This window comes from Nyctibius grandis, chromosome W (genome assembly GCF_013368605.1).
Source record: "Nyctibius grandis isolate bNycGra1 chromosome W, bNycGra1.pri, whole genome shotgun sequence".
Taxonomy (NCBI): domain Eukaryota; kingdom Metazoa; phylum Chordata; class Aves; order Nyctibiiformes; family Nyctibiidae; genus Nyctibius; species Nyctibius grandis.
Genome location: NC_090694.1, coordinates 3,695,306 through 3,707,680, shown reverse-complemented (window position 1 = coordinate 3,707,680; position 12,375 = coordinate 3,695,306). Strand labels below are relative to the sequence as shown.

Here is a 12,375-nt window from a genome sequence, read left to right as displayed (position 1 = left end):
TTGAGAAAATACTGAGCGCTATGTTTTCATTCTGCGCTAGAATGAGAATATCCACTTTTTGTGTAAAATAAGTTTTCTAGTTAGCTCTTCTGGCAAGAGAAAGGGAAGACAGTGTTGGCTGTGTAGAACTTAAAGTGAAAGCAGGAACTAGGTTCGATTTTTAAAATTCAGCTAGAAGAAGCAAAGAAATAGGAAGAACAAGTTCTTTCATATGAACATGTATATTTGCTGGGGGCATTAAATTCACACAACATCTAAATAAATATCTCTGAATTTAAAGCCTACGTGGACTACTATGATTATAATCATGCTATTGTATTGGAATCTTGTTCTGAATTAATATTAGGAGATATAATACTCTCTCTAATTGTGATAAATGGGTTTTTTTGAGGTTTTCTTTTTAAAGTTTTGTTCAGCTGAATTCTTTAATAATAATTTCATTATGGAAGCTTTGGATGCAAATTTTCAGCTAGTTCTTCTAACTTTGATTGTAACTATTTAGATTCGAGTGAGAATTGACAAGGATCCAGAACTTGGATTTAGTATATCAGGAGGAGTTGGTGGTAGAGGGAATCCATTCAGACCTGAAGATGATGTGAGTATTTTATACTAATGCATTTTAAAATCATTCTGATTAATTTTTTTTTCTAGTATTTACCAAATTAAAAAATAGGTATATCCCCCAAACCCAAGCCACTAAATTCCAGGGCTTGATGGGAGAAAATTGAGGACAAATAATTATGGAAAATCAAGGTGGTAGGTGAACACTGTGGTCACGTGAAAACACAGGATTATTCTGGCTGAGTGTTTCTTGCACTGCTCTAGATATCAGTCAACAGATTTGAGATAGTGAATTATGGAGTTTACAATTAGGAAGTCTCTTAAAAGAGAACATGATTTAGCCTACAGCCTTATTTCTGGTGGTTGATAATTCATCTTGACATGTACATCTGCCAAATTAAACAAAGGCAGATCAGAATTTGCCCTTCAATATTCTTTTAAAGGCAGGTCTCCCGGATTTAACATCAGAAAAGGAAGGCAGTCACAAAAGCCAGTAGATCTGTAAAATAATATCATATCCTCTTCTACTTAGGATGGAAAATTGAGATGTTTTGAATTGCATCTGTTTCATGCTACCACAATATTTATGAAATAAGTTGTTAAAAATGTTTTCCACCTCTGTTTTTTCAAGGGTATATTTGTAACCAGAGTGCAACCAGAAGGACCAGCGTCTAAGTTGTTGCAACCTGGAGATAAAATAATTCAGGTACTGTAGTCATCTAATTAACTAGCCTGTGTAATATACCAGTTCATTTTTAGTTTGCACCTTTTCTAAGAGCCTCCCTAGTCCTGCTGGCCACACTATTTCTGATACAAGCCAGGATGCTGTTGGCCGCCTTGGCCACCTGGGCACACTGCTGGCTCATATTCAGGTGGCCATCAATCAACACCCCCAGGTCCTTTTCCACCAGGCAGCTTTCCAGCCACTCTTCCCCAAGCCTGTAGCATTGCATGGGGTTGTTGTGACCCAAGTGCAGGACCCGACACTTGGCCTTGTTGAACCTCATACAGTTGGCCTCAGCCTGTCCAGATCCCTCTGCAGAGCCTTCCTACCCTCAAGCAGATCAACACTCCCAACCATCTTGGTGTTGTCTGCGAACTTACTGAGGGTGCACTTGATCCCCTCGTCCAGATTATTGATAAAGATACTAAAGAGAACTGGCCCCAATACTGAGCCCTAGGGAACACCACTTGTGACCGGCCGCCAACTGGATTTAACTCCATTCATCACAACTCTTTGGGCGTGGCCATCCAGCCAGTATTTACCCAGCGAAGCGTACACCTGTCCAAGCCATGACCAGTCAGTTTCTCCAGGAGAATGCTGTGGGAAATGGTGTCAAAGGCTTTACTAAACTAACTACTAATCAGTTAGAACTGCACCTAATCAGTTGGATCGTTTTTCAAATTCTGGACATTTTTCACACTTTTAAAGACAAAAAACAGGCCTAATGATGTTGTCATTCAAGATGGAATGTGAGCATTTTCATTAGGCTTTACTGTCATTTAGTTATTTAACTTAAGGTTATTCACATGCAGTTTTCTGAATAATGTGTTGTCTGAACATCAGCAGTTGCCCCTCACAACCCCTCTCCCCAGCTGCAACTCTTACATCCCCCTTCATCCTGCAGTTCTTGCCAGCCTTTGCTGCCTCTCCCCCAGCTGATAGGCTGGACCTGTGCAAGTGCTGGCAGAAGCTACCTCTTGGCTGGCTGATATCTGTCTGGTCACAGTATGTACCTACTGGCTGCCCCATCTGCTGCAGGCCAGCCAAGTAGATTGCTTCAGGAGCCATGGCTTCTGGACTGCAGCTGTGCAGTTCTTCTCTGTAGGAAGTCGGTACCTTTCAGACCTCTATTGTATCAGATTTGTTTGAAATTTGTCTGATGGGCTCATAAGTTATTTGGGAAAGGGTCAAGGTAATGGACAAAGGGATTATATAAGCCTTACTTTCTTAGGGAAACAGGCTAACAGGACATTTGAACAGTGCTGTAGCCACCCTTAAAGTTGCAGAGCTTGTTAAAAATTATTAATTATTCACCACATTACTAGTTTGAGAATGCTTATAGAGTCAACTCTGCTGCATTTCTGTTTTCTCAAAAAAAAAAAAAAAACAAAACAAATCACCCACAAAAAAAAAATGAAAAAACCCCACTATCTCAATTAAATCACAGCCTTGTGTGAACTTTCTAAAACAAAGCCAAACTGAACACACAGCATAATTCTTCCAATGAAAAAAAGCCAAGCACACAGAAAAAAAAAAAAAAAACCCAAACACTAAGATCAAGTTGTTCCAACTAAAAGATAGCTTTTTTTTGAGCGTGGCAAATAGTTCTGTACTTCTTCCTCATTGGGGCAAGAGAAAGCTGGCTTTAAGTCCTAGTTCTCTTACTGATGTAGACAACTTTAAGGAAGGAGGGGAACCCTCCAACGCTCCGTACAGGAACAAGCAGCATGTTAAACCTTTGAAAATACTGGCAGTATGTTTGTTACATATTTATAGAGAGAGGAATTCATAGTTTGAAAAAGAGCTGAAGAAGTTGCATTTGCATGCTTAGATAATTACAGGCTGTTTCATTTCTTATAACTATGTTTTTGTGTAACAGGATGTTCTTTATACTTGTGATAATCCCAGTGACAATGTAATGACAGTCCTACTGTCTTGTTGCCACTTAGACAACATCTGCAGTTTTTGACTGAATATCATCTCTCCCAAAATGACTTTGCTATGCTTGATTTTGCAACATTCTCTGTAAAACATGCATTAGACATGCATATTACAATGCATGTCTAATACATATGTCTAATAAAAATATTCTACGTGACTAGTGACTAGATAATTGCATGTAAGTCTTAAGATATTGTTGCATATTAGGTTAGGACTAGGACATTCTGTACAGGTGATGATTTAGAAGGGTTATTGCCACTTTTGCTCTCTGAACAGTCTACATGTGAAACTTTCTCTGCAACCCTAGACAGATTTAAAAATCACTGCCTTTATGTCATGGTTTAAAGCTGGGCCGGCTATTAAACCTGTGGCAGACGCTCTCTGTTAACCCTCCCCCCTCCACCCGAAGGGAAAGGGAAAGGGAAAAGGGAGAGAGACTTATGGGTTGGAAAGTTAAAACAGTTTTAATAAACTATAATAATGAAAAAGAGTATAATAATAATATTGGAATAATCAAATATATACAAAACCAAGATCGAGCTCCCCTGATGTCGGCCACGTCACCACCGGCACTGCAGGGCAGGCTCCGGGAAGGCCCAGGCTGGGCCCAGCGACGGTCGAGAACTGGATTCAGGGATCGGGGGCAGCAGGAAAACGGACAGAGTCCTCCTTGGACACTGGCCAAAGGCTCAAGCTGCAGAAGCAGCCTGAAGCAGCAGAAACACCCAAACACAGCAGAGGAAGCCAGGGAAGGCGGAAGGGGCAAGAGAAGGCAAGGGCCAAGACCCTCGTGATCCCCCCGCTTTATACTGAGAATGACGTGTATGGGATGGAATACCCTCGCTGGTCAATTTTGGGTCACCTGCCCTGTCCGTTCCTCCCTGCAGGTGCGACCCCCCCTTCGGCTCTTCACTCGTAAGCAGTGAGGAATTTAGCAGTGACCTTGGTTTCTCTAAGACTAAGTACAGCAAGAGCGTTTCTGCACAACATCCCTACCGGTGCCTCAGCGATAACTACAAACTTCGAGCGTTATCAGTCCTGGAAGCAGACACTGTCTGCAAAACATGCAGTTAGTTTCAGAAAGTGCAGTTACTTAGAAGAGACTTAGCTGAAAGTAAAAATTACTGAAAGGAAAATTGGCCTGGTTTAGGCCAAACCAGGACACTTTACAACAAAGGATTCAGCTCGTAGCAACAGCAAGTGTTTGGTGATGGGATAAGCAGCTGCAACTGCAAAATGGCACAGCTAAGGTGCAGAGCTCATGACTGGTTCTCTCTGTTGCCATATAAGGGGCAGTAGCTCATGGAGAAAGGTGGGATGCACAACTGGAAGCAGTAACAGTTTAAACTGGACAAATCTGCCATTCCGCAAGATTTTACCACCCAGACAGAATGTGAATTTGCAGTAATACACCCTGAGAAGTTGAGCTGTAACCATGTTTTCCCTGTCTTTTGTAGGCCACTTAGGCTTGCTTGTGTTTGCCAAGCCAAACCTGTCCCAAGAATCACATTGTTGCTTATAGTCATAGGAAAATTGAAGCTGGGGGTGACCTCAGGAGGTCTCACACCCAACATCCTGCTCAAAGCAGGGTCAACTAGTAGATCAGAACAGGTTACTCAGGTATTTATCCAGGAAGGTCTTAGAAAACTTCCAAGGACAAAGACCGCATAACCTCTCAGAGCAACCTGGTCCACTGCTAGACATGGCAGGGGGACGGGAATTTTCATTACATCCAGTCTGAACTGTGTTCCACAAAGGGGTAGACTGGTGGGGGTGTGGAATTAGTGTGTTGCAATATAATGATTTTAGTGTTAGTAACAAGTATTCTAACTCTTTTCTGCTTCCTATTACTATTGTCTCAACTCCCAAGCTATAGGAGCAGGCCTTGTGGTAAGTTGGATCAGTTCCTACTAGATTGCCTGTTTAAATTGTCTGGATTTAATTGCTGAACGATAACATGCTCTCCTTTTTGTGAAATCAGCCCCTCACATGAAAGGTGAGAGTTCCCCTAGATGCATACTTCATAAAGAATTAAAGGTACTGGATTTTTGAGGGTACAGAGGAACATAGAGGAGAACACCCAAAGCATGGGAAGAAATTGGAGTGCTAGAAAAGGGAGTAAAGTCCTACTAAAATGCTTCCCAATGCCATGAATGTGTTTGGGTTTTTTTTTTTGTTTAAGGCTTCAATAGTTTTAATTTATCACAAATGCCATTTCTAGTATTTAAGCTGAGATGTATTATTTGTACTGCATTTTCTTTTTTGGCATGGCTGTATTAAGGCTGATGAATTCTATGTCTGATGTTAATGGCTTAAAGTTCAGCTTTCTCTTTTGATTATTTGCAAATCTATTCAATACCTTTGGGGCAAAATTCTTCCAAGGCTAACACAATAGTCTAATTTCTTGTAGCATATAGGTACATGTTCAACTCAAATCAACAACGTAATCTGCAAATCTGCAGTGTTTTATTGTCTGCATTCTTATAAAATTTTATTATTTTAAACTTAGTTCAAGCTTAAACTAACATGAAATATGAGACTGTCATTTTCAATTTTAAAATTTTATTTTTAGGCTAATGGATACAGCTTCATCAATATTGATCATGGACAAGCAGTATCTTTGCTAAAGACTTTTCAGAATGCAGTGGAACTCATCATTGTACGAGAAGTTTCTTCATAAATACTGTGGATTGAGGGGAAAAGCCAGCAGGATTCATTGAAAGACTTATGGGAAACTGAATATTTTGCCTATTTTTATACATGAAAGGAACTTGAAAAGAATTATGATCGTAATTTGTACAGGAAATTAAATCCTGAACTTGTGGTTAAAGGGGGAAAAAAAACACTGTATAGAACATTCAAGAAATCATTTTGGAAACTCATATGATGAATAAACTTGTTTTTAAGCATTATAGCAATCTAAGGATCACTCCTTCAAGAAGAAACCTGTGTTGTTGTTTTGTACAGATGGTAGGTTTATTTTTGGATAATTCATACACATTACTAAACTTTGTGCAAGGCTTTGCAAAGCCTTGGTTGTAGCTAATGGACAGATGGCAGGACTGTCTGTCCTGTAGCTGTTTATTGTCTTTATTTTTATTCACCAGATATTAATGTGTTATGCTGAAACCACTTCTGTAGATGTGGACAGGAGATAGGAAACGTTGGCTTTGCTATGTGCACATTGTATAGATGAATGGGTAGATGGAAGGTGATGCTGGTTGGACAGAATAAAGGTCAGGTGAAACAACTATCTGCTATCTAAATCTGGAATCAAGAAAGAAGAAAAAAGTGTTTAGTTCTGGAGTGTATGTCTACCAATACAAAATGCAATAAAAGCTTACGGTGTATTTTTAGGAAGACTAACTACAAATTTGTGATATTCTACAGTATTTGTTCTTAATGTAGTCATTGAATATTCATTTGCCACATGTGATTCATGTTTAGTTGGGTTTTCTTGCATACAGAATTTTTTCAGCTGTACTGTAGAAATGTGCCCAGAGGTTTTTCTATGCCATGGAAATCCCCAATTTTGTGCAAATGGTGATACTTATATTTATAAAAAGTACTCAGTTTTAACCTTATAGATTTTAAAAACGAAACTGAAATGGACAGTTTTTAAGGTTGTTGCCTGTAATATATATTTAAACACAAACACAGTAAATGATGCAGGAAAGGTTATGAAAGTCATCTCGATTTTGTTCGGCCTTTGCATTGCCTTGTTAATCAAAAAGGAAACCATATGTATGGAGCTAGGTAACCAAAGCAAGTTTGTGAAACTTTGAACAGTGATGGAGAATTGCTGTGGTGAGATGGAGAGCAAAGGGAGAGTGTACTTACAACCCACCAGTTCATAATGATGTTTCTTAAAGCATTGTTCCTACAGGTAACATTAAATGTGAACTAGATGCTTCAGAGTCATTAAAGGGTTTCTAACTATATTAACGTAGTGATTTACCACAGGCTGCCTTTGTTCCTTATTACTGTATAAAATATTCCATTATTCTTTAATTAATTTTGTTTACCAGAAACATTAACTTTATTTTTCTCTTTCTCCTTTGGAATGGAATAGAGACTGCATAATCTGCAGTGATAATTAATACGCAGTTGTTATGGACCAGGGAAAAGTGCCATAGAAGACCAATAACTGTTTTTAATCAGGGCTAATGATTAGCCTGTCATTGGAGCAATATTCAGTTATTGCAGCTCATTTTTAATTACATATAAGTTGGCAGTTTGAAACGGGTCTAAGTTTCTTTTTTCAACCCATATGTACAAAAGTAAATGCTTTTAATAAAGCTAGCAAAAACACCAGCCTCCTGTAGTTTTGGGGCAATGAGCTGGAAGAGAGAATTATACACTTAAATAAGTGAACTCCAATATTATTGCACTTCTTTCAAAGATGTTAACTATTGCTTGTTGTACTGTGTATAGTTCTAATAATTTTGATTGAAACCCTTTAGCAACTCTTTGTATATTTTAATTATTTTAGTTGATTTTCAGTAATATTTACATAGGAAATTATTTTTTTTATATATTAGCAGAAATGTGCTGTATTCTGATAAAATTCACTTATTTTCTGTGTGCTGTTAATCTTCAAAGAAAAGCATGAGAAACATAGCTATATAATGGAAGGCTTCAGTGTTCCCCTTCTAAGATGTGTTTTGTTGTTGTTTAGATTCTATTTTTTTAATTGAAAATGCAAAATGTTCACACTGCCTTTTAAAGGCAATGCATACAAACAAGTCCTAAATTAACTTGGTCTTCTACATCATAACCTGTATCTTTGGGAAGGGGAAAGTCCAAAAAGCAGAACTGATTCTTTACTGATCTTGGACTGACTTTGTATACATTTTGCAGTACATATAAATATATCACTGAGGAATTATACTGTATTGTATTTTGCTTTAATGGTAACACAAGTTTTAAACTTAATTTTCAGATTTACATATCACAGGAAAATTCTACCAAAAACTGTTTGGCTCTGGTAAAACTGTAGGAGTAGAGATTTATAGCAAGAAGTTTAGTGCTTCTTGTGGAAATAGAATAGAATAGTTGGAAGGGACCTACAACGATCATCTAGTCCAACTGCCTGACCACTTCAGGGCTGACCAAGTTAAAGCCTATCATTAAAGGCATTGTCAAGATGTCTCTTAAACACTGACAAGCTTGGGGCATCGACCACCTCTCTAGGAAGCCTCTTCCAGTGTTTGACCACCCTCTTGGTAAAGAAATGCTTCCTAATGTCAAGTCTAAACCTCCCCTGGCACAACTTTGAACCATTCCCATGCGTCCTGTCACTGGATACCAGGGAGAAGAGATCAGCAACTCCCTCTCCACTTCCTCTCCTCAGGAAGCTGTAGAGAGCAGTGAGGTCACCCCCTCAGCCTGCTTCCCTCCAAACTAGACAAACACAGTGTCCTCAGCCGCTCCTCACAGGACATGCCTTCCAGCCCTTTCACCAGCTTTGTTGCCCTCCTCTGGATGCATTTAAGGACCTGAACATCCTTCTTAAATTGTGAGGCCCAGAACTGCACACAGTATTCAAGGTGAGGCCACACTAATGCTGAATACAGCAGGATCATCACCTCTTTTGACCAGCTGGTTATATTGTGTTTGATGCACCCCAGGATGCAGTTTGCCCTCTTGGCTGCCAGGGCACACTGCTGACTCATATTGAGCCTGCTGTCCACCACCACCCCCAGATCCCTTTCTGCAGGGCTGCTCTCCCGCCACTCCTCTCCCATTTTATACTTGTGCTTGGCGTTACTGCGTCCGAAGTGCAGAATCCAGCATTTGAACTTGTTAAATTTCATGTCATTGATGATTGCCCAATGCTCCAACCTATCTAGATCCCTCTTCAAGGCCTCTTGTCCCTTGAGAGAGTCAACAGCACCTCCCAGTTGGGTATCATCAACAAATTTGCTAATGATGCATTCCACTCCTGCATCCAGATCATTGATAAATATATTGAACAGAACTGGCCCTAGAATTGAGCCTTGAGGAACACTGCTGGTAACTGGTCCCCAGCCAGATGTAGCCCCATTCACTACAACCCTTTGAGCCCTGTCATTCAGCCAGTTCTTCACCCAGCGCACCATGAACCTGCTCATCTCACAGTTGGACAACTTGTCCGGAAGGATGCTGTGAGGGACAGTATCAAAAGCCTTACTAAAATCCAGAAAGACTACATCCACCGCCTTCCCTTCATCCACTAGGTGAGTGGCCTTATCATAGAAGGAGATCAAATTAGTTAAACAGGACTTTCCCTCTGTGAACCCATGTTGACTGTGCCTGATGACTGTATTATTCTTTAAATGCCTTTCAAGAGCACCCAGTATGATCTTCTCCATAATTTTTCCAGGAACTGAGGTTAGACTGACAGGTCTGTAGTTCCCTGGGTCTTCCCTCATGCCCTTCTTGTGGATTGCAATAACATTGACTGGCTTCCAGTCAGTGGGGACCTCCCCAGACTATCAAGACCTTTTATAGATGAGAGGGGCCCTGCTGTAAGATCCGCTAGCTCCTTCAGTACTCTGGGATGAATCCCATCAGGCCCCATGGACTTGTGAACATTCAGCTGATACAGCTGGTCCCTTACAAATTCAGTATCCACAAATGGAAAGTCACTGTTCTCCACTTATGGTCCTCTGACTCAGGGGACCAGGCAGCCCAGGGTCTATCAATATTATTAAAGACTGAAGAAAAAAAAAAAAGAGCATTGAATGCCTCTGCTTTTTCTTCATCCCTATTTGTCAAGTGACCATCTTCAACAAGTATTGGGCCAATGTTTTCTTTAGACCTCCTCTTGCTATTAACATACTTAAAAAATATAAATACAGAATCACAGAATCACAGAATCAATCAGGTTGGAAGAGACCTCTGGGATCATCGAGTCGAACCATTGCCCTGACACCACCATGTCAACTAGACCATGGCACTAAGTACCATGTCCAGTCTTTTTTTAAACACATCCAGAGATGTGTTTGGTTAACTGGAGAAGTTCCAGCTGACTGGAAATTAGCAAATGTAACACCCATCTACAAGAAGGGTCGGAAGGATGATCCAGGGAACTATAGGCCTGTCAGCCTGACCTCGGTGCCAGGCAAGGTGATGGAACAGATCATCCTGAGTGCCATTACACGGCACATGCAGGACAATCGGGGCATCGGGGCCAGCCAACATGGATTCATGAAAGGCAGGTCCTGCTTGACCAACCTGGTCTCCTTCTATGACCAAGTGACCCACTTAGTAGATGAGGGCAGGGCTGTGGATGTAGTCTATCTAGACTTCAGTAAGGCATTCGACACTGTCTCCCACAGCATCCTCCTAGACAAACTGGCTGCCCGGGGCTTGGATGGGTGGACTCTTAAATGGGTTAAAAACTGGCTGGATGGCCGAGCCCAAAGAGTGGTGGTGAATGGGGCAAAGTCCAACTGGCGGCCAGTCACTAGCGGTGTTCCCCAGGGCTCAGTTCTGGGGCCGGTGCTGTTCAATATCTTTATAGATGATCTAGACGTAGGGGTTGAGTGCACCCTCAGCAAATTTGCAGATGACACCAAGCTGGGTGGGAGTGTCGATCTGCTGGAGGGTAGGAAGGCCCTACAGAGGGATCTGGACAGGTTAGATAGATGGGCCGAGACCAACGGCATGAGGTTCAACAAGAACAAGTGCCGGGTCTTACACTTCGGCCACAACAACCCCATGCAGCGCTACAGGCTGGGGGAAGAGTGGTTAGAAAGCAGCCTGGCGGAAAGAGACCTGGGGGTGCTGATAGACAGCTGGCTAAACGTGAGCCAGCAGTGTGCCCAGGTGGCCAAGAAGGCCAATGGCATCCTGGCCTCTATTAGGAATAGTGTAGCCAGCCGGTCTAGGGAAGTGATCGTCCCTCTGTACTCGGCACTGGTGAGGCCGCACCTTGAGTACTGTGTCCAGTTCTGGGTCCCGCACTTCAAGAAAGATGTTGAGGTGTTGGAGCGAGTCCAGAGGAGGGCGACCAAGCTTGTGAAGGGTCTGGAGGGTCTGACCTACGAGGAACGGCTGAGGGAGCTGGGGTTGTTTAGCCTGGAGAAGAGGAGGCTCAGAGGGGACCTTATTGCCGTCTACAACTACCTGAAGGGAGGTTGTAGTGAAGTGGGAGCTGGCCTCTTCTCCCAGGCAGCTAGTGATAGGACAAGAGGACACAGCCTCAAGCTTCGCCAGGGGAGGTTCAGGTTGGACATTAGGAAGCATTTCTTCACAGAAAGGGTCATTAGACATTGGAATGGGCTGCCCAGGGAGGTGGTGGAGTCACCATCTCTGGCTGTGTTTAAGAAAAGACTGGACATGGCACTTAGTGCCATGGTCTAGTTGACATGGTGGTGTCATGGCAACGGTTGGACTCGATGATCCCAGAGGTCTCTTCCAACCTGGTTGATTCTGTGATTCTGAGATGGTGATTCCACCACCTCCCTGGGCAGCCCATTCCAATGTCTAATAACCCTTTCTGATACTTCGCCAATATATACTTGGCCAAATATATACTTGGCCAAAGCTTGTCTTCAGTAAATTAGCTAACTACCTAATAAAACATGGATTATTCAGTAAACATTGGAGTTTTCAGTGGACTGAAATGCGTTTGTTCCTTCAGTGTCTGTGTGTAAAGGTAAACACATGTCAAACGAGATGATTTTTACAGAGAGTAGGAGAAAGGTGTCTCCTGAACTAGTCCAGCCAGGATTCAGCAGGAGGATGGACAATATTGGCACTTTTCATTTTGAATGCATCTTAAACTACATTTTGAATAGAATAAAATCCAGCAGCAGCCTAAGTTACTCAGCGTGGCAATGAGTTGATGCAAACTCTATTAATTCTTTCTATTCTTAATAGATCATTAAAGAATCAGTTCAACTGATGTAATGAAAAGATTGTCTTCCGCATATTTATTATGTAAATATCTTTGAGTTTCTTTTTTGGACTGGAGTTAAAAAAAAATGCGTATATACTTGAAAGCATTCTGTGAACACAAAGATAGTAATAAGCAACACAGAATCAAACCTTTATGATTGTTTTTGTTCAGAAATATTACCTTGTCAACAGCTATGAAATGTTTTTATTGATCAGCATTTATTCAACATTCCAAATTTTTGTATTTAATTAGACTGTTTCTG

The 12,375-nt window shown here is 41.3% G+C and overlaps 1 protein-coding gene across 6 annotated transcripts in view; it reads left to right on the top strand.

The window, feature by feature from the left end:
• The window catches only part of LOC137675698 (erbin-like), a 197,056-nt gene extending 188,942 nt beyond the window's left edge, over nucleotides 1-8,114 (top strand). For all 6 annotated transcript variants that reach the window (XM_068421879.1, XM_068421881.1, XM_068421878.1 and 3 more), the window contains 3 exons: nucleotides 503-595; nucleotides 1,193-1,267; nucleotides 5,799-8,114. In XM_068421879.1, coding sequence (XP_068277980.1) covers nucleotides 503-595; nucleotides 1,193-1,267; nucleotides 5,799-5,906 — 276 coding nt within the window. In that variant the 3' untranslated portion in view covers nucleotides 5,907-8,114. The remainder of the gene's footprint in view (nucleotides 1-502; nucleotides 596-1,192; nucleotides 1,268-5,798) is intronic.
• Nucleotides 8,115-12,375: the final 4,261 nt, after the last annotated feature.